General features: G+C 37.3%; 1 protein-coding gene across 2 annotated transcripts in view; it reads right to left on the reverse strand.

Annotated features, from left to right (window-relative positions):
• Positions 1 to 19755, reverse strand: part of kcng2 (potassium voltage-gated channel, subfamily G, member 2) — a 41454-nt gene extending 21699 nt beyond the window's left edge. The window contains exons 1-2 of one of the 2 annotated variants that reach the window (XM_048201882.1): positions 19081 to 19755; positions 6020 to 6900 (exon numbers count right to left, since the gene is read on the reverse strand). In XM_048201882.1, coding sequence (XP_048057839.1) covers positions 6020 to 6823 — 804 coding nt within the window. In that variant the 5' untranslated portion in view covers positions 6824 to 6900; positions 19081 to 19755. Of the gene's footprint in view, positions 1 to 6019; positions 7047 to 19080 lie in introns of those variants that run through there. The other variant, XM_048201883.1, reaches the window with a different exon arrangement.
• Between the last annotated feature and the right edge of the window lie 294 nt (positions 19756 to 20049).

The raw sequence follows: 20049 nt of genomic DNA on the forward strand, positions 1-20049 counted from the left end.
TTAAAGTTACCATCGTTTCTTACTGTATTCACAGAGACAAGAGCCGTCGCTATTTTCATTTTTAAACACTTGCAGTCTGTATAATTCATAAACACAACTTCATTCTTTATAAATCTCTCCAACAGTGTGTAATGTTAGCTTTAGCCACAGAGCACTATCAAACTCATTCAGAATCAAATGTAAACATCCAAATAAATACCATACTTACGCGATTAGACGTGCTGCATGATGAACACTTTGTAAAGAACAATTTTGAGGGCTATATTAGCTGTGTGAACTTTGTTTATGCTGTTTAAGGCAAGCACGAGCTCCGGGGGTGGGGAGCGTGAGCATTTAAAGGGGCCGCAGCCTGAATCGGCTCATATTTAATGATGCCCCAAAATAGGCAGTTAAAAAAAATAATAAAAAAAAATCTATGGGGTATTTTGAGCTGAAACTTCACAGACACATTCAGGGGACACCTTAGACTTATATTACATGTTTTAAAAAGACGTTCTACGGCACCTTTAAGTCATGAATAAATGTACAAACTGTTGACGTCAGCATGTTCGACCAGCCCTACTTGGAGCCAACCAGCACTCCGGATCTTGCCGGTAGTACACGATGACTTCAGATTTTGTGACGTTGCTCCGACTTTGCTTTTCAAACCGGAAGATAGAAATCGCTCTGAAAAATGCAAAAATAACTAATTTTAACTTTTAAAAAAAATGAATGAGTACCTTTAGTGTTTTCAATGATGTGCAGCCTATACATATCTGTTCACAGCTCAAAAAATGTGTTCTGGGGTTTCATGACCCTTTAAGTAAGATGCTTACTTACTTACTAAAGTGTTTGTTAGGTGATTATTAATAGTGGCCTTATGGCAGTACAGTGGTTATACATTAGCCATTTTCACCAAAGACACAATCCCACAGCACAGAGATGCAGTGCTTTAAAAAAAAAAAAAAAAAACAGCCCTGTACAATATGCCTCTCAGACCCTGTAGGTTAATAAGAGACAAGTGTTTGTGTATGTGTGTGTGTCCACGCATGAGTGTTTAGTGTTGGTGACTGTATATGCATGTGTTCACATGGATATTCATATTTCTGTTTCAGTGCGTGTGTGTGTGAGGGGGTTCCGGAGCAGAATTCATTGCTGGCAGTGATTGATTGTCTCTTTGAAGATAAAGAGCTCCCTGGATTCCTCCTGCTGTTCTTCGGTGTGGCCCTTTGATTGTGGAAGACACCTCTCTTTCTCTCTCTCTTTCTCTCTCTCTCTCACTTTCTCTTTAATCTCTGCCGTCTTTATTGATGTCATGCGGAGGGCTGCGCTCCAGTACACAAACACTTCTTAGTCACAACTCGGAATGGTTGAGAAATGCACCGACAAGCCCTGGGCACAGGATTATCATTGTGGATGTTGAGTTTTCCCTTAAACTCTAATCACATCTGATGTCAATATTATCACTAATAGTCAAGGCATTTCAGATATAGCCTCGTATTACTAGTGTTATAACATGCCTTAGGCTTGATTAGCACATTATAAATAGTGTATCTGAAGTTCACTGCAGCAAATATGACTAAAGTCTCTTCTATTGTTACATTTTTAATGAGTAAAATATTAAAACTGCTTTGTATGTTACCAACCAAAAAGCAAAGATAAAAAAATGAATGAATGTGTGCGGGGGTCAGATTTTGCTGTTTTTGTGATGTTTAGGTCTTAGGATATAGCAAATATATTAGCATACTATATATATATATAAAACAACAGAAGTCTCCTTCATGATAAGCTCTGAAGTTCTAAAGCGGCATTACATGATTCATAGGAAAGGCAATCCTAAAATGCACTAAGAACTACCAAAAGCTGATTGAAAAATAAATCCAAGATGATGGATGAAGCGGGATAATTATACTGTAAATATATTTAATACGCTTATACTAATTCCAGTACTATTGATACAAAGTTTGTTTTATTTTAAGGTGTCATTGTTACAGTGTAATTATATAAATAAGTACTCGGTAATATTATTTACTTACATTAGATGTTGTAATTATGCCTGATTTACTCTTATTATTGTAGTAGTACATGTAACATGTATAAATATAAAAACAAAGTGTTGCTATGGCGATTAATCACAAATTTTCCATTTGGCCTAGTATTTGTGTGTGCTATGTATGTTTTGTGTAATTCCAGAAACGGCAGCTTTGACATGTTGATCATTAGCTTAGCATGACGCTAACACCAAACTCTATTGGAATCAACTGTGATCAGAGTTGTTGCTTATGTACAGTATTTCAAATCAGACATGTGTATGTTAGGATGTGTCCATAAAAGTATGTGTGTTAGTGTGTACTATATATCTATAGTTTGAGGACAAACTATACAAACTGGGTTTTGTCCCAGAAACAGAGCTTACGAAATCTGACCAAACCTCACTTTGGAGACATTTTGGGACATACTAAATTATGAAATATTTTCTAAATAAAGAAATACTGTTGTTTAACAGTTTAAAAGTCCAGTTTTCTTTCAGGGGTTGGGATAGTCCCTGCAAGTGACAAAACCTCTCATTAGAGATGTCCTTAATTGCTAAACTGATTCATAAGTAAAGAAAATACTATCGTTTGAAAGACTAAAGTGTTAGTGTTTTAGGGGTTGATTTGGTCTATAGTAATTATAATCAGCTTTAAACAATAGAAGTCACTGGGATGTCCTCAGGAATACAATGAAACAAAGATGTGTGAGTGAGTGTTGGCATGCATGTGTTTGTATGTGCGTGTATGCGAGTGAGTGAATGAGTAAGCACATGTGTGTTGGTGATAGAGGAACAGCTGCCAGGCTTTTACAATAGTTCTGTGGAATATGGCTAATTTGGTATTCATGAGACTGGGCCCTGGACTTGAGATGCTGTCCCCCAGGCTGTCATGCCTCTTTCTGTCAGAAAAATATCCCTCTACAGTACACAGTCTAGCTACTGAAACTCTCTCCTTCTGAGTCTCTGTCTCTCTCTCTCTCTCTCTCTCTCTCTTACACACACATAGACACACACACATACACACACACACACATCTCATGTAACTGAATTGTTTACAGAGAAAATGATTCACTTCATCAATTGCAGTTTTGTCAAAGGCCAAACTGAGAGTCGGGTTTTATACCCAGAGGTCTTTTAAGTAGTTATACTTTAACTGAAATATCATTAACTTTACATTTTATTAGTTTAAAAATGTTTGCTGTAGTTTTGCTTAGCATAAATTCTTAAGTGAAAAGTTCACGCAAGTTCACTGAAGTCTGAATCAAATTTGATTTCCAGTATAAATCTCTTCTGTTTAAGGGTGCGTTCACACTTGTCATGTTTGGTTCGATTAAAACGAACCCTGGTGCGATTGCTCGGATAGTGCGGTTCATTTGAACATATGTGAACGCTGCCATCCGAACCCTGGTGCGCACCAAACAAGCGGACCGAGACCGCTGAAAAGATGGGTCTCAGTCCGCTTCCAAACGAACTCTGGTGCGGTTCGAATGATATATGAACGCAACACGGACCAAAGACATGTAACCGAACCAAAAACAGGAAGACGAGACCCTAAAAAGGACAGAATCCTCACGCATGTCGGTTTTTCTCGTCATAGTCATGAGTTTGCCCATCACAGGCATCAGACGCGCGTCTCCATGCAGCAGATCATTTGTGTGTGTGTGTGTGACGGATGGATTCCCGCCGGTGTTTTGACTACTTTACACATTTTATAAGCTCTTCACGAGTTCCCAGCTGGCCAAAATACCATCACATGCAGGCTACGTGACGCTACGCACACACAACGAGCGCATTTACCTCAGAAAACAGCATTGTTTTGGATGTTCGGTAAGTTCCGTCTCAAAATAGGCAATACGTCATAAAATCCGACCAATCACGTTGTGAATGTATCCCTATGCCTTAAGGTTCGGTATCTTTTGGTTCGGTGATAAAATTGCCAATGTGAACGCTAACCGGACCAGGACTAAATGTTTTTTTTTCTTCTTTGGTCCGGACCAAATGAACCAAACGAACCGAACTACAAGTGTGAACGCACCCTAACATTTAAAGGGATAGTTCACCCAAAAATGAACGTCCAGTTGTCATGTCAGTCTAAATCCATTTGATTTTCCTTCTTGCATTGAACACCAAGTTGGAAATTTTGAAGAATGTAATGTTGTTTGTTTTCGAAGCAATGAATAAGTACTGGAGCTTTCAACCTTCAAATAGGATGCAAAAGCACCATAAAAGCAGCCCAAATATATCATATATCATCTATATTCATAGCTTCCTAACTTCTGTTTGACCTGTTCACAGTCCAAAACCAGTCAAAACTCATTCAAACTGCTCTAAAGACTCCTGAAAATAACCATGTGTGACTCTGAGGTTGACAGAAACTATAAGTGAGTGGGACATATCTGTTTTGCACCATCTATGTCGATGCAACCCACATCTTTAGAGATATGCAAGAATTCATTCCTTAGCCACACATAAACTCTCCAGCTTACTGTCAGACCGCTGATGCTGCCTGGTGTGATATTTACATTAATAATTACACAGCAGAACAAGGTTTTTCATAATCCATTTTTTAGTCTTGTTTCACAGTAAAGAAACATCCTTACAATGAGATATGTTATTTAAGAAGCAAAAATGCATAAGTCCCCACACTGACCGTAATAAATATTTAGACATTTAAAGAGATAAATTAATCTTCTGATGAAGATTTTTAGAAAAATAATCCATCTCTGTGAGTCCATATTGCAAGTGTATGGGACCTTTAAATTTGGTGCTTTAAAAAAAAAAAACACACACTTCCGGCCAACTGTCATACGCTGTCATCAGTATGTTAAGAAGGGTAATGTAAGTGTGTTTCACAACATGCTTACATTCATTACAAGTGAATGCACACATGACGGTTGGCCATACATAATAGTTTATAGTTAAAGTACCTATCATTTAGCTTTAGAAGACATTAGGGCTTATCATTGGGTATTCATAAACTACTGTTTCACACTGCACATTCCTAAACCCCGGTTAAAGTCCTTATCTGCATATTTGCAGTGTCAGTGTCACGGACTGGACAAAAGCAGCACGTGACCTATTTATATAAAGGCATAGCATTGTGCGTTCTCATATTACACATTGTTGACTGTAATATCAAGTTTTTTTCTGAGTGAACTTTTCGAACTATAAAGGTAAGAATCGCAGTCTCTTCACTTTCAAAACACTGCTTCATGAAATTTCGAAGCTTTTGTTTCGAATCAGTGATTCGGATCACGTATCAAACTGCCAAACTGCTGAAATCACGTGACTGGTTCTCCGAACCACTGATTCGAATCAAAAGATTTGTAAAGCTCCGAAGCAGTATTTTGAAATCGGCCATCACTAGATATTGTTGAAAAGTCGTTATTTTTTGCCGCACAAAAAGTATTCTCGTTGTTTTGTAATATTAAGGTAGAACCACTGTAGTCACATGAATTGTTTTATATATGTCTTTAGTACCTTTCTGGATCTTGAGAGGTTCAGTGACATTGCTGGCAATAGAGGCTTCACTGAGCCATCGAATTTCATCAAAAATATCTTAATTTGCGTTCCGAAGATGAACGAAGGTCTTAGGGGTGTAGTCATGTTTAGAACGACTATAACCTGGAGTTAAGCGCAGTGTGAAAAGCCCTACTGATTCACAAACGGGAGTCGTATCGTATGGATTATTCATCTTTACTTTGTGTGTTTTTTGAAGCCTTAACTTTGAGGTATCTATTCACTTGCATTATATGGACTCATTATATTATTTTTCTAAAAATCTTTGTTTGTGCTCTTCTGAAGAAAGAAAGTCATATACATGTGGGACAACATTAGGGTAAGCAAATGATGAAAGAGTTTTTAGGTGGAGTATCCTTTAAAAAAATTCTATATTGCCTGAAAGGATGTTTAGATATTTTCAACTGGAAAACTAGCTTAAAATACTGATGAAGAAAGTATTTTTCTGTCACACAAGCCCTAGTCTAGAGCATTTAAGTGTACACTCACCCTCTCCTCCTCCTCCCTCAGGTCAGGCATGGTGCTGACACACAGTGTAACTGCCGTGATGGCCACAAACACCACCGAGAGGCAGGCAAAGATCTTCCCAGGAATCCCAGAGTGAGGGTTCTCCACCATGTCTCTGAGGCTGTGCATGCACCCACCCAGACGCCCCTCCTCTGGGCTTCCGACAGCCGGCGCCTCCTCACACGACTGGGGCGTGGTCAGCTCGACCTCCTCCTCCTCCTGCCGGAGTCTCTCCCGCTGCTCCTCTTGCCGAAGACGGAGTTTTCTCAAGCAGCACCACTCCAGGCTGGCCTCCTCCACACCCCAATACAACAGCTCCTCCTGAAAGGACAGCGCGCACATCTCCCGCAGAAGACGGAGCTTCCCGGCCGCCAGGAAAGTGACAATGGAGCGGAAGGCGCTGGGGCTTCGGTCAAAGAAGAACTCATTGCAGTGCGCGTCATAGTCATCACATAAGTCGAGGATTTCCTCAGCATTGCTGCAGCTACGTAACTTTCCCAGGCGTGTCAGTGGGAACTCCTCAAGAGTGGACCATGGTATGCGATAACGAATGCCGCCCACATTGATGATGGCTGTACGGTCAACTAAAGCACCCTCGTCCACTCTGGCCCCTCGATTCCGGTGAACCTCGTCCTCCTGTACGCCGGGCTTGCACTGCAGTTGCGCGCGTTTGTAGAACACACCCTTTTTGCTGCTGATTTCATGGGGGTTCTCCAAAGGGTTAAAGTGGAAGGAGGTAAACTGATGATCAGTGCTGCCTGCTAGGAAAGCCACCTCTTGGTACATCTCTGCCACGTGGCTGTGCAGGCCGTACACTCCACAAAATCACAGTCTACCAGGTCACGGTGGTCATCATGGTAGAGCTTTGAGAGATAAAAGAGGCAGATATTAATAAAGACTTATGCTATGCAGTAGTTTCTTCTCCAAGTTGCAAGCACAAGGGTCACAACACAACAAAATTAGCACAGAAAACAACAGATTAATTAGTCCTGATATATCCAAAACACACTGGATATACTCCACAACACAAAGGGAAAACTCCCTTGTACACTGCACATAATTAAAGGGTTTTTATGTTTTGTATTGTTGCAATGTTGGTAGTATATGTGAATGAACAATGTACACTTTTTCTTCATGTTATCTGCACCCAGATATCCCTATTTATTGTCAGCAAATGTCCAACAGATGACACAAAATGTGTCATTTTGACAGCTACAGTGCTTTTATTAAAACTACAGATCAGATGTCAGCATTTTTATATTCCCAGCCATGGACAGTCAGAGTGACAGAAGGGCAGAAGTGTTTTTGGCAAAAGGAGATGCCACAGCTCTATTTATCTGTTTTCTCTAGTCAGCACAGATTTAAAAAAAAATTAATAAATAAATAAATAAAATAAATGTGTTTCTACTGCATAGAAACCAAGCTTTGACAACCCAGACAGCAACATAGTGTGACCCAGATCCGGCCCACATCTGGAATGTGTGGATTACATGCGGACCAGATGTGGGCCGGATCTGGGCCGACACTATGCTGCTGTCAGAAAACTCTTTCAGTCTTTCAGTTATTTAATCTTTTTCCCTGAAAGTCTGAGTTAGAATAGTTTACAAGAATGTGATTATGACCACAAAAAGGCTATCACACGGACTCCATTTCTGTCACCTGATGGAGTTTGAGTTCCTTGCCACTGTTGCCACTGGCTTGCTTAGTTGGGGACACTTAATATTCAGTAATATTATTGTTTTGACTGCACTTGAACTGAATTGACAGTTGGATGATGACAACACTGTTTTGTGCATAGTAGCTGATTCAACTTTGTTTCATAATTGACAAATTTTGCAACATCGACACTGTTATTGAACTGAAATGAATCAACATTGAACTGACTCGCAGTGAATAAAACACTATTGTCTTCTGTAGAGCAGCTTTATAGTGGAATTAGATTCATTTCAAAATTGATTAACTTTACACAGTCATTGAACTGAACTGAATCAACACAGAACTGACTTCAGCTGAATAATGACACTATTGTCTTGACAGCAGAATTGAATTCTGTTGGCATCATTGATCATAATTTTCCTCTTTATCACTGTATTATTTGATCAGATGTTCAAAGGGGACCTATAATGCCCCTTTTTACAAGATGTGATATAAGTCTCTAGTGTCCCCAGAATGTGTCTGTGAAGTTTCAAAATACCCCACAGATCATTTATTATAGCTTGTCAAATTTGTCCCTATTTGGGTGTGAGCAAAAACATGCCATTTTTGTGTGTGTCCCTTTAAATGCAAATGAGCTGCTGCTCCCATGCCACTTTCCAGTCGAGGGCGGAGCTTTAACAGCTTGTGCTTCAGTTGAAGAAAGCTAGAAAATCTCACGCAGCCAAAATGAGGATTGTCAGTAACGGTGTTCAGCCTAACATTGTTCAAACCGGAGTCGGACGCTGATGGAGAGACTCAGGAAGAAGTTACAACTAATAGAATACATCTAGACGTTTCTGAATGGTTAGTGGATAAATATATGTAGTTGTTGTGGAGTTGATTCAACTCATCGAATAGCATGTGCAAATCCAGAGTTGAATTGACCCTTGTTTGTGAAGCAGTCCGGCGTAAAATGACAGCATGGCAACAACACTCTACTACAACAACTCTTCCTCTTCTCTAAAGCAGCCCAACATGGCCACGCCCCCTTTGTTGTGTGTTCTTCGGGGTTTATGTAAATTTTAGGGTTAGTGATGTCACTAACTGAGGAAGAAGCTTGTTGTAGTTCCTGCCAGCCGATTGTTGTAGTAACTTTGCAGATGTTGTTTATGCTCTAACAGCAACATTACACACTAACTAAAGTTAAAAAAGTGAAATCATAATCAAACACCCCTTTAATGTCCCCTTTAATGTTTAAAACATCCCTGCAGCACTCTATAGACAAAAACAACTCAACACAATCAGAGCCAGACATAACAGAAGGGAATTGTGCACAACTTCCATTGTGTTGTGTCTTAAAGGAATTGTTCTGGTTGTTATTTTTCCCCATGCAATTACAAATAATATGGACTGAACCTTTCAAGCTTCAAAAATGGACACAAAAGAACCGGGTGCTTGAGGTATATTCCATGTCTTCTGAAGCCATATAAAAGCTTTGTTTGAGGATCCTTAGTGTTCATGGGAGTTTGTGAGACAAGTATGTTTGGTGATTTGGATCGTTTAAATGAATCCGGTTCACAGAACCATTGTGAATGATTTTTTCATGGATCAGTTTAACAAACTTAATGATTTAGTTACACCATTTAACAAGTACATATGAATGTGTATTGAATATGCACTTGTAGCGTACTTCAAATCTTTTTTTTAAACTGGACTTGCATATATATCATATTAATGAAATTAAAGGCCACTTAATGATACTTGAAAAAAGTACTTTTTAAGTTTTACTTTAATGTACATTTTATATTACTATGTTTTAATAATCTTTTGTCATGCTTTAAAGACTATTGTATGTTATTCAACATTACATTTAAAGTTAATATTTTGAAAATGTACTAAATTGCTTCATCATTTACAAATATTGTATGACCTGACATACAGATTTCAATATAAATTACATTAAAGTATATTTTAGATATAAGTAATAAGTATAAGTAATTAAATATAATAATAAAATGACATATATATAAAATTACTAATAAAGAGAACGCGCTGTCTGTGAATGTCCGGTCACACACACAAAGCACAGAAAGCAAGCCGAATGGAGTTCTCTGTCACGCTTGAACAAACAGTAACACGCACAATAATGCCGAAAATAACCGTTTTGTTGAGTATCCTCATAAGAGCAGCCTTGAATGAGTTAAATGAAGTCTTAAAACGAAAGTAAAGAGCTGTGAGAAAGTGGGACGCGTGTGAGATGTGCGTCATGTGCAGCAGCTGCAACTCTTAAAGTGACAGCAACCACTAATGCCTTCTGTCATTGAAGATAATGAAAGAACAAAGGTAACAGAGAAAATTACTTACTGCTCTTGACTAAAAAACTTTTGTAGTTTTAATAATGATTATCTATATTTAATTTAGGCTATAAATTATGCAGTGTAGACTGTTAGGAAAAATACAGAAACTGAATAAAGTTACCAATCTGTTAGACAGGAAGGAAAGGCACAGGTAAATATGACATTTATTATGGGTTTATGTGAGGATTGTTCTAAGTTCACTTACATTAAAAGTTGTTATATTTTTGAAGCCTAATAAATGTAAAAAATGATATAGCTTTCAATTACACTGTAATGTTGAATGGCTATAATTCATGTTTAAAATTGGGGGGAAAAATCAATTTCATTGAGACATCAGTGATACTGGCCTTCAGGTGCCATTAAACAAGTATATACTGTCTTCATGTTGTTTCTTTATGTTGTTTTAATTTGGAGATTAACTGTGAAATTATTACATAATAAAATATATTAAAAACGTATAAGATTTTGAGTGAAAATGAGTACACTTTTGCATGTGTGCAGAATTTAGCCTTTCCAATCCATCATTCCATGAACTCTGGATTTAGAATAAGTAGCTTTCAGCTCGTTGACTGTATCGAGGGCAAAAATACTCACCAAAAATACGTAACGAAAGCATAAAAGTAATAAAGTAAAGTAATATATTCATTGCCTTAGTCCCTTAATTTTTTTTTTTTTTTTTTTCAAACAGAAGAGAAAATAGGTTCTCCCATGGCTTTGGAAGTTGTAATTGCTCATGAGTATCGGGATGCAGTAAATTCATGTCAGCACAACACAAGTTGAATCCCAAAGCAGAGGAATTAATTATGATGTTTTCTTTTCTATTCATGGGTAAGTTCCTAAATGAGCCATGTTCTCTACACAATAACAGAGTAAGGTCCAGTGCTCTCAAACGAACATAGGTATAATTAGTGTGACTGCAATAAGAGATTTATGAACCTTCTTACGCCAGAGGATTCAATCTGTAATCCTGAGAAACGGCCATCAGTCTCACATAGGCTAGTCAACCTTTTGTGAAATTAAAGCATGATGTATTCAAACAAAAAGGAATCTAAGACTGTCATTTCCCTCATTATGTTTATTTACTAAGACATCAGAAATGACTAATGAAAGGTGGTGCTATCATATTACTGAACATTAAAAAGCAGCAGGCAGAATTTTAAAGCTCACTTAAATCAAGTTTGTATTTCTATCCTAATTTTAATACAATTTATGAAATCTCTTTTAGATTGACTCCTCTAAAGTTATGATATGAGAAGCAATTAAAGAAACTTTGGAACGTCATACAAGATGCAGCTTCTGTCTCGCCTGGGCTTTAATTTTATTTCTTAACATGTTGCCTGAGCCTAGAGGCTTCTGACAATCCAAATGAATCACTGTCTAACTGAAAGATGCCATGTGTTACCGCTCAATCCATGAGTCAATATATGACCCAGCATTTCCTGCATGAAGCTCATACTGCGTATGAGCTCAAACTGCACATAATGTGCCAGTTGAAGTAGGTGCCAAGGCGTTTTGAAAAATGCAAATGAGGCAGACTTTCTCTTGTCCAAAGATGACACTAGGAAGCAACGTCTAAAAATGATAACTGATTTTTAAACATGTTTGAGTATAGTTGCGCAATGTAGATGAATGAGAGATCTTTCCAACATGAGGTGACTTTCAAGTGAATGCAGTACCAAACAAAGCAATATGACTGATCCTAAATTTTTGAACGGTATTATACATATATATATATATATAGCCTATATAATATATAATAATTGTGACTCGTTCTGGCAAAATGAGTCACAATGAGCAAATTTTCAAAAATGAGTTATTGTTATTTTTAATGATTTGTTGGAATCAGAGAACAATTGACTGAGCTACACCTGTTTGAAGTCGATAGAGTCAGCAAAGTCAATTTTGAGAAAAATCGAGTTAAAGTTTTCTGAATATTCAAAACAAAATCATTTAGCAACCATAGGCCTTAAAGGTACAATTTGTAAGATATTCACAGTAAAATATCCAAAAACCACTAGGCTAGTGTTATATATTTTGTCCAGCTGATTACTAACAATATCTCTAATGTTTTCAACTACTTGTAAATCATGAGAAAATTCCCATTCTAAACAGTGACACATGACAATCACATGACAACAGTGTCGTGGACAAATGTGGAAGTAGTGTCTAGCTTCCAGCAAACCACTAGCTTGCTTCAAGCAGTTCCTTATTTACTTGCACATTTTATGGTGGATTGTGTTACTTATTTACGGAACATAATTACTGTTTACCATCTGCCGCTGGTTCTGTCGACAAGGACAGCTCCCGTAAACGTATGCGTACGGGCCAACCAAACGACCCAAGAAGAGTTTGGGACAAGAGGAGAGAAAGAGCGAGGATCAATATCGGTGTTGCATTTTCTAGATGGAGAGAGCTTCGCGACAAACTTCACCTAGAAAGAGATGCCGATCTCGCTTGTGTTTTACTCGACAGGTGAGTTGTTTTGATTCGTATCTTTACAGAAAACGTATGCCATTATAACGATCAACACTATTAGTATTATGGGGCATACACGCCAAACGCGGGGCATCGCGTCTATAGACCCGCGCGAGGACGCGTCTTATCCATAGTTTATACTAGGGCTGGGCGATATATCGCATGCGATTGTCACTCGCATTTCGTCAGTAAAGCCGGTTCCCTGATTACCGCGAAATCGCCATCACCTGCTTTCAAATGGAGCGGCGTTTAATAGACAGAACCGTAGATCACCTATAAGCCACGCAATATCGCGTTCATTATCGAAGGCGATTCATATGCGATAATGAACGTGATATTGCGTAGCTTGTCAGTGATCTACGGCTCTGTCTATTAAATGCCGCTCCATTTGAAAGCAGGTGATGGCGATTTCGCGGTAATCAGGGAACCGGATTTACTGACGAAATGCGCGTGACAATCGCATGTGATATATCGCCCGGCCCTAGTTTATACATTTATAAAACTTTACCTCATCCGTTAAATCCATGATTTATCTTTCCGTCTGATTGATGGCCGTCAGCGGTTGGGTAGAAGACAACAAATCCCATCATTCCACGCACCTTCTTAGCGTCATCAAACCACGCGATTGTTATTGTTTTGGTAGTGCGCCCTCTAGTGGCAGGTCCTACAAATTGTACCTTTAAAATCCCTCTTAGTAAGACTTATTTTGGCGCACACACCTCGTCTTTTTTCAATATTTTACTTAAATATTTTGATGTAATGTAATTCTGTTTACATGTATAGGCCTATATTGGGATCGCACGCTGTCTGTGGCGTCTTTGTGCACAAGGTTCGGATCTGTCAGTCAACTTGAGTAAGATCGATTTGTTTACATCAGTATGAGAGTTTGAAAATTACATTTCATTGATTCAGACTCTTGCCTTTAAAAAATTGCTATGAATATTCACAAAGTTGGAATGCTGCACTTTAAAACAACACAAAGTTGTGCTGAGGGGAAGTGCGAGTGGTGAAGCGAGCAGAGAAAAACTGCATTTTTTATGGACAAAGGAAAGGTACTCTTCTCAGAAAACATACATATACTTTTAATGATGTTTAATTGCTATAAGAAGCATTTGGTTCACTAGACGAGGGCTTAATTAACAAATTTTTTTTTTTAGAAAATTTCAAATTTGACCAAAATCGACATGTTTGATGTTTTAGCTCAGCCCGTGCGCATCCTGACTCATTTTTCCAGCACGGGTCACAAACTTCACAAAAGTGGTGTTTTTTTTCTGTTCCTGATGGAAGTGCTGAGGACACTGCTTTATTAAAGCGAGGTCTGTGGATTTTGGGGGGTAAGAGAGAGGTCAAAAACAAAGAGAATGTCTGAAGGAGTATTCACTTTTATGGCAGCAATAGTGCTCAAGGGAAAACGCAAACTGTGGTGGCCTTTGTGGATCATTCTGTGATCAGACAGTTATGTCTCAATGCTCTTCTGAATGTAATGCAAGTCTCTCTCCCCAGACAGACTTGATTTCATTTTGACAGTAAAGACATTTATAATCTAACAAAAGATTTCTATTTCAAATAAATGCTGTTCTTTTGAACTTTCTATTCATTGAAGAATACTCAAGAAACATGTATCAGGATTTTCACAAAAATATTCATCAGCACAACCATTTTCAGCATTGATAATAATGAAAAATGTTTCTTGAGCAGCAAATCACATGTGACCCTGGACCACAAAACCAGTCATAAGGGTCAATTTTTTAAAATTTAGATTTATACATCATCTGAAAGCTGAATAAATGTGACCCTGGACCACAAAACCAGTCATAAGTCACACATGTATATTTGTAGCAATAACCAGCAATACATTGTATAGGTCAAAATTATCGATTTTTCTTTTATGCCAAAAATCGTTAGGATATTAAAGGTGCCATCAAACGTTTTTTTACAAGATGTAATATAAGTCTAAGGTGTCCCCTGAATGTGTCTGTGAAGTTTCAGCTCAAAATACCCCATAGATTTTTTTAAATTAATTTTTTTAACTGCCTATTTTGGGCCATCATTAACTATACACCGATTCAGGGCTGCTGGCCCTTTAAATCTCGTGCTCCCTGCCCATCGAGCTCGCGACTCTATAATACAGTGCATTTACAAAGTTCACACAGCTAATATAACCCTCAAATGGATCTTTACAAAATGTTCGTCATGTATGCTGCATGCATGCTTCGGGTCATGTGAGTATAGTATTTATTTGGATGTTTACATTTGATTCTGAACGAGTTTGATGGTGCTCCGTGGCTAAAGCTAACATTACACACTGTTGGAGAGATTTATAAAGAATGAAGTTGTGTTTATGAATTAAACAGACTGCAAGTGTTTAAAAATGAAAATAGCGACAGCTCTTGTCTCCATGAATACAGTAATAAACGATGGTAACTTTAACCAACAGTAGCCTACATTAGCAACATGCTAACGAAACATTTAGAAAGACAATTTACAAATATCTCTAAAAATATCATGATATCATGGATCATGTCAGTTATTATTGCTCCATCTGCCATTTTTCGCTGTTGTTATTGCTTGCTTACCTAGTCTGATGATTCGGCTGTGCAGATCCAGACGTTACTGGCTGCCCTTGTCAAATGCCTTTCATAATGTTGGGAACATGGGCTGGCATATGCAAATATTGGGGGCGTACACCCCGGCTGTTACGTAACAGTCGGTATTATGTTGAGATTCGCCTGTTCTTCGGAGGTCTTTTAAACAAATGAGATTTATACAAGAAGGAGGAACCAATGGAGTTAGAAACTCACTGTATGTCATTTCCATGTACTGAACTCTTGTTATTTAACTATGCCAATAGAAATTCAATTTTTAATTCTAGGGCACCTTTAAGTAAAGATCATGTTCAATGAAGATATTTTGAAAATTTCCTACCATAAATATATCAAAAAATATATTTATGTGAGTGGATATGCATTGATAAGGACTTCATTTGGACAACTTTAAAAACTATTTCTCAATATTTTGATTTTTTTGCACCCTCAGATTCCAGATTTTCAAATAGTTGTATCTTGGCCAAATATTTATTCAGCATTCAGATGATATATAAATCTCAATTTCAAAAAATTAACCCTCATGATTGGTTTTGTGGTCGCGGGTCACAAATAAGCTTTCCATTGATGTATAGTTTGTAAGGGTATACAACTATTTGAAAATCAGGAATCTGAGGGTGCAAAAAAAATCCAAATATTGAGAAAATCGCCTTTAAAGTTGTCCACATGAAGTCCTTAGCAATACATATCCACTCACAAAAATACATTTTTTATATATTTACAGTAGAAAATAAAAAAACATGATCTTTTCTTAATATCCTAATGATTTTTGGCATAAAAGAAAAATCAATAATTTTTCAATGTATTGTTGGCTATTGCTACAAATATGCCCGTGTGACTAGTTTTGTGGTCCAGGGTCACATATTAGAATGATTTCTGAAGGATCATGTGACACTGAAGGCTGTTGAAAATTCAGCATTGCCATCACAGGAATAAATAACATTTTTTTCAATATTACTGTTTCACTGGATTTTTGATCACCCTAATGTAGCCTTGGTGAGCATATAATAGACTTTCAAAAACATTTAAAAAATCTTATCAACCCTGAACTTTTATACAGATTTGTTCTATTGTATAATATGAAAGCATTCACACACATACATGCACAAGAGGAGTGAAAACACAAAACATTGAGATGAAATTCCCTAAAGGCAAAGAGTGTAAGAGTGTGTTCAGACTGAGACAGTGTGGGCAGAGTTGTCTGTCTGCTTTCTTTCTTTCTTTCTTTCTTTCTTTCTTTCTTTCTTTCTTTCTTTCTTTCTCTCTGTTTACTCTATTAATTAAGCTCACAATCACTTTGAATCCAGTCTATTCCTTTAGTCCTGTGGGTCTGTACTGAAGCGAGAAGTCGGTTTTGAAGCTGGTCTGTGAGATCTATAGAACGATGGTTAAAGACCTCGGAGACAGTCATCACTATTAGCAATCAGCACAGATCCATACTACGATGCCCGTAACATGGATTTCCTTTTATGTGAACTACTTCATAACAGCACACAGGTGCCTGGAGGTCTCCGTATAGACATATTAAAGCACAGCCACACAAACTCTCCAGCAAAACCAGACAGCTGATGTGAGAGATGAAAAGGAACATGTTCGGCTGCCGTACAGGAGCCTGAATGAGTGATGGTGCTGATGATGAATGCTGCGGTGCTGTGCTGTGTGTCTCCCGCGGAAGATGAAATTCAATAGTGCTGATGGGGAGATTTCTGCAAAGGCGCTTTGAGTTAGAGACTGATAAAGGCACTCGTGAATCAATATGAGGTATTTGTGCTTGTTCTTAATAGATGTTGATGTTATTCACGCCACTGCGCTGTAAAACGAATGGGAAGACAATAAGTGGGTTGTTTTTCTGTCACTCAGTTTTATGTCTCTAGTGATGGGTTACGCTACTAGGCAACCCTTAAAGTTTATGATACAACTGTCCTCTCATTCAACAAAACATACAGATTAACTGCGCATTGTTTCAAATCAAAACCTTGTTAATTTTTTATGTATATTAATATTAAGAAATGAAATTAATTCTATTGTAATATATTAACTTTAACATTAAGATTTTATTGTTTTACATACAGTAAGCTTTGATTAAAATGAATCAATTGATATTAATGTGCATATTAGGCATTTGCCAGATGCTTTTATCAGGTCATGCATATTCCCTGGGAGTGGAACCTATGACCTTTGCTAGCAGGACCAGGATATATACCTCCATAACTTGAAAAAAAAAGGATGTGCACATCACACTAAGATTAAAATGTCAATTCAGACACTACAAATTGAGTAATTTAAATAAATCTCTGCTGGATAACTGTGACAGGTTTGGAATCTGTTTCATTTCTAATTAAGGGGTCATTTCTCTCTGCCGCAGTAACAGAAACTGTCAGATCCTCAGGATTAAAAACACATTTATGAATGAATTTAATAAATGAAGCTGGACGAAATAACCGAGAGAGTGTCAAGAAGTTTCAAGAGGCAAGAAAAAGTGAGTATAGCCCTCTTATTATTTTTTTTAAGACTTTACACAGTATCTATAGAGATCACATTTATGCATGTCAGTCCCAGGTTAACAGTCAAAACCAAACAAGGACCATTCAATAAGATCTAATATGGTTTGAAAGCAGTTTTTTGATCCTTGTGTTAACAGCCATTGTACCAAATGTAGGCTACTTTAACTCATGAGTTAGACAGAGTGTGTCACCTGTTGTGACACCAACTCACCCAAATGATAAATGTACTATTAAAACTGACCTAGATGTCATTTAATTTCCAAAGGACTTGTACTATCCATTCCGCCTAAATAAACATGTTAGTTATGTCACTTCAATAATAGGAGGTCAGGCTGGCAGATCACCTCACTCTCTCCTTTATCAAACACACATACTTAGACATAAATTGCTGTAGTCCACTTAGTACTTTCTTCCACATTTAACCATCAAATTAAGTTTAGGTCCCAACTACTACCTTAACTACTATGTACTTATATAAAATAATAAGTACAATGTACTTATTGTGTTCATATTGTATTGCAAAACGCTTTTGCTACTATTGAGCTGGGATACAGGTAAGGTTAGGGACAGGTTTGGTGTTAAGGGTAAGTTTATGGGTGGGTTAAGGTGTAATGGGTCAACAGTGTAATTATAAATGTAATACAGAAATGAATTACAGATGCAATTAGGTATTTTTAAAAAATAAGTACAATGTAAAAACATTGTATCTGTATCAAATGATTAATTGAAATGCAAGTACATACTGTAGTAGTTAAGGCCACCTATAAAGTGGGACCATGTTTTCTTTTTCTAACACTTTTAACTTGTAATTGCTTAGTCATTTATAATATAACAGTGTACACGCATATATGAATATTTATGAAAATATATGATTTCAAAGTCTCATGACAATCTAGTTGTCTCTAGTTACTTAAATGTACACATAATAATCTGGAAGCATTATAATACAATCGTATTAAAATATTGTAGAGTGGCCATTAAAACTCAAATTGCTTTTATCATTCTGGTTTTAGTTTGCAGCTTTAAAAATGATCAGGTTATAATCATATTGTTTTGTCATTGCTGATATGAAAAGGATGTATTAATGTGCTGGTAAAATGGAGCCATGTTTTTATTAAATATAGCTTTTAAATTAATATTAATTCTCAGTTATGTAACTTAATAGTTTGCCATCTTGATTAACATCTTGATTTGCCTGAACTCCTCTATTCCGTGTTATAATATCATATACAGATAAACATATTAATGAAACGCAGTAGATATGAAATTAAGGCTTTGTATTTAAAACTAACATTGCGTTTTGGAACTCAGAAGAGCAGCGCACTCGGTTTGGAAACGCTCTGCTTTATTTACCTTCTACGGTTTGCGATCACGCAGACAGAAACAAACATACAAGAGCCGCAGATATGAACAGACTTATTGCAAGCAAATGCAAACTCATAACAATACATAATGAGAAGTCGACTTACCCGTTTTAAGCCCATTGATTTAGCGCTGCCCTGCACATTTTCAGCTTGGACGTGCAAGTTGTGTTGCGATGCATTTGCACATTTACTTTTATTCCTTTATTCGCATTGCTGGATGATTTGATTCCAGCATCAGACTGACTCCAGCTCACAGCTCCTCCACAACTGCTAAAGTTCCTCAGTCTTCGTGTCAGATCCGGATCTGTTAATGGGTGTTACTGCTGCTCTCACGCGCACACTCGAGTCCCCATCTCACCCTGAGCCTGCTTGCTTAGTAATAACAGAGCATTACCATGCAGAAATACACTAAAACACTTCTCTCTCTAATTTTACGTGTTTACTAATTAAGTTATCCACATTATGTGTAACCCATCCTGTTTAACAGCCCATTTGCGCGCGGATGCATGTGGACGGGATGTAGCGGAGCCCATTTCCATCGAGTTTCAAAACATTAAATCAGTTATTTAACTTTTTGCATTACACACATAAAACCTGTGTATGCAATTCATCAATAAAAATAGGCAAATTATATCATTTTAAATAATAATAATTACATTCATTTTATAAATAATAACAAAAATGTCATATTCATATATAATATTGAGATAAACGGTAATTTTAAGCATTGTCTGTGAATGATGTAAAAAAATGCCGTGAATTTGGCAGCTCAACTAGACCGGAAATTGGTTTAGAGGAAAACATATAGCCTACATTAGAAACATGAATATAAGAACATAAAATCAATGTCACTCTCTCACTTTTTCTGTGATTTAGATCTCTATAGTGGACACAGTCTGACCACTGAGGGGAGACAGAGAAGTCGATTCTTCTATCACTTACAGACTGTCAATGGCCTGTAATGTCAGATTGTCCCCTTAGGTTCACATCTTTCTTTTTGTGTCCAACATTTTGGTAATGAGACCTCAAAAACAATGCCTGATTAAGGTTTCATAACCAAAACGTATTAGATTT

The sequence above is a fragment of the Megalobrama amblycephala genome, linkage group LG9, assembly GCF_018812025.1.
Source record: "Megalobrama amblycephala isolate DHTTF-2021 linkage group LG9, ASM1881202v1, whole genome shotgun sequence".
NCBI lineage: Eukaryota > Metazoa > Chordata > Actinopteri > Cypriniformes > Xenocyprididae > Megalobrama > Megalobrama amblycephala.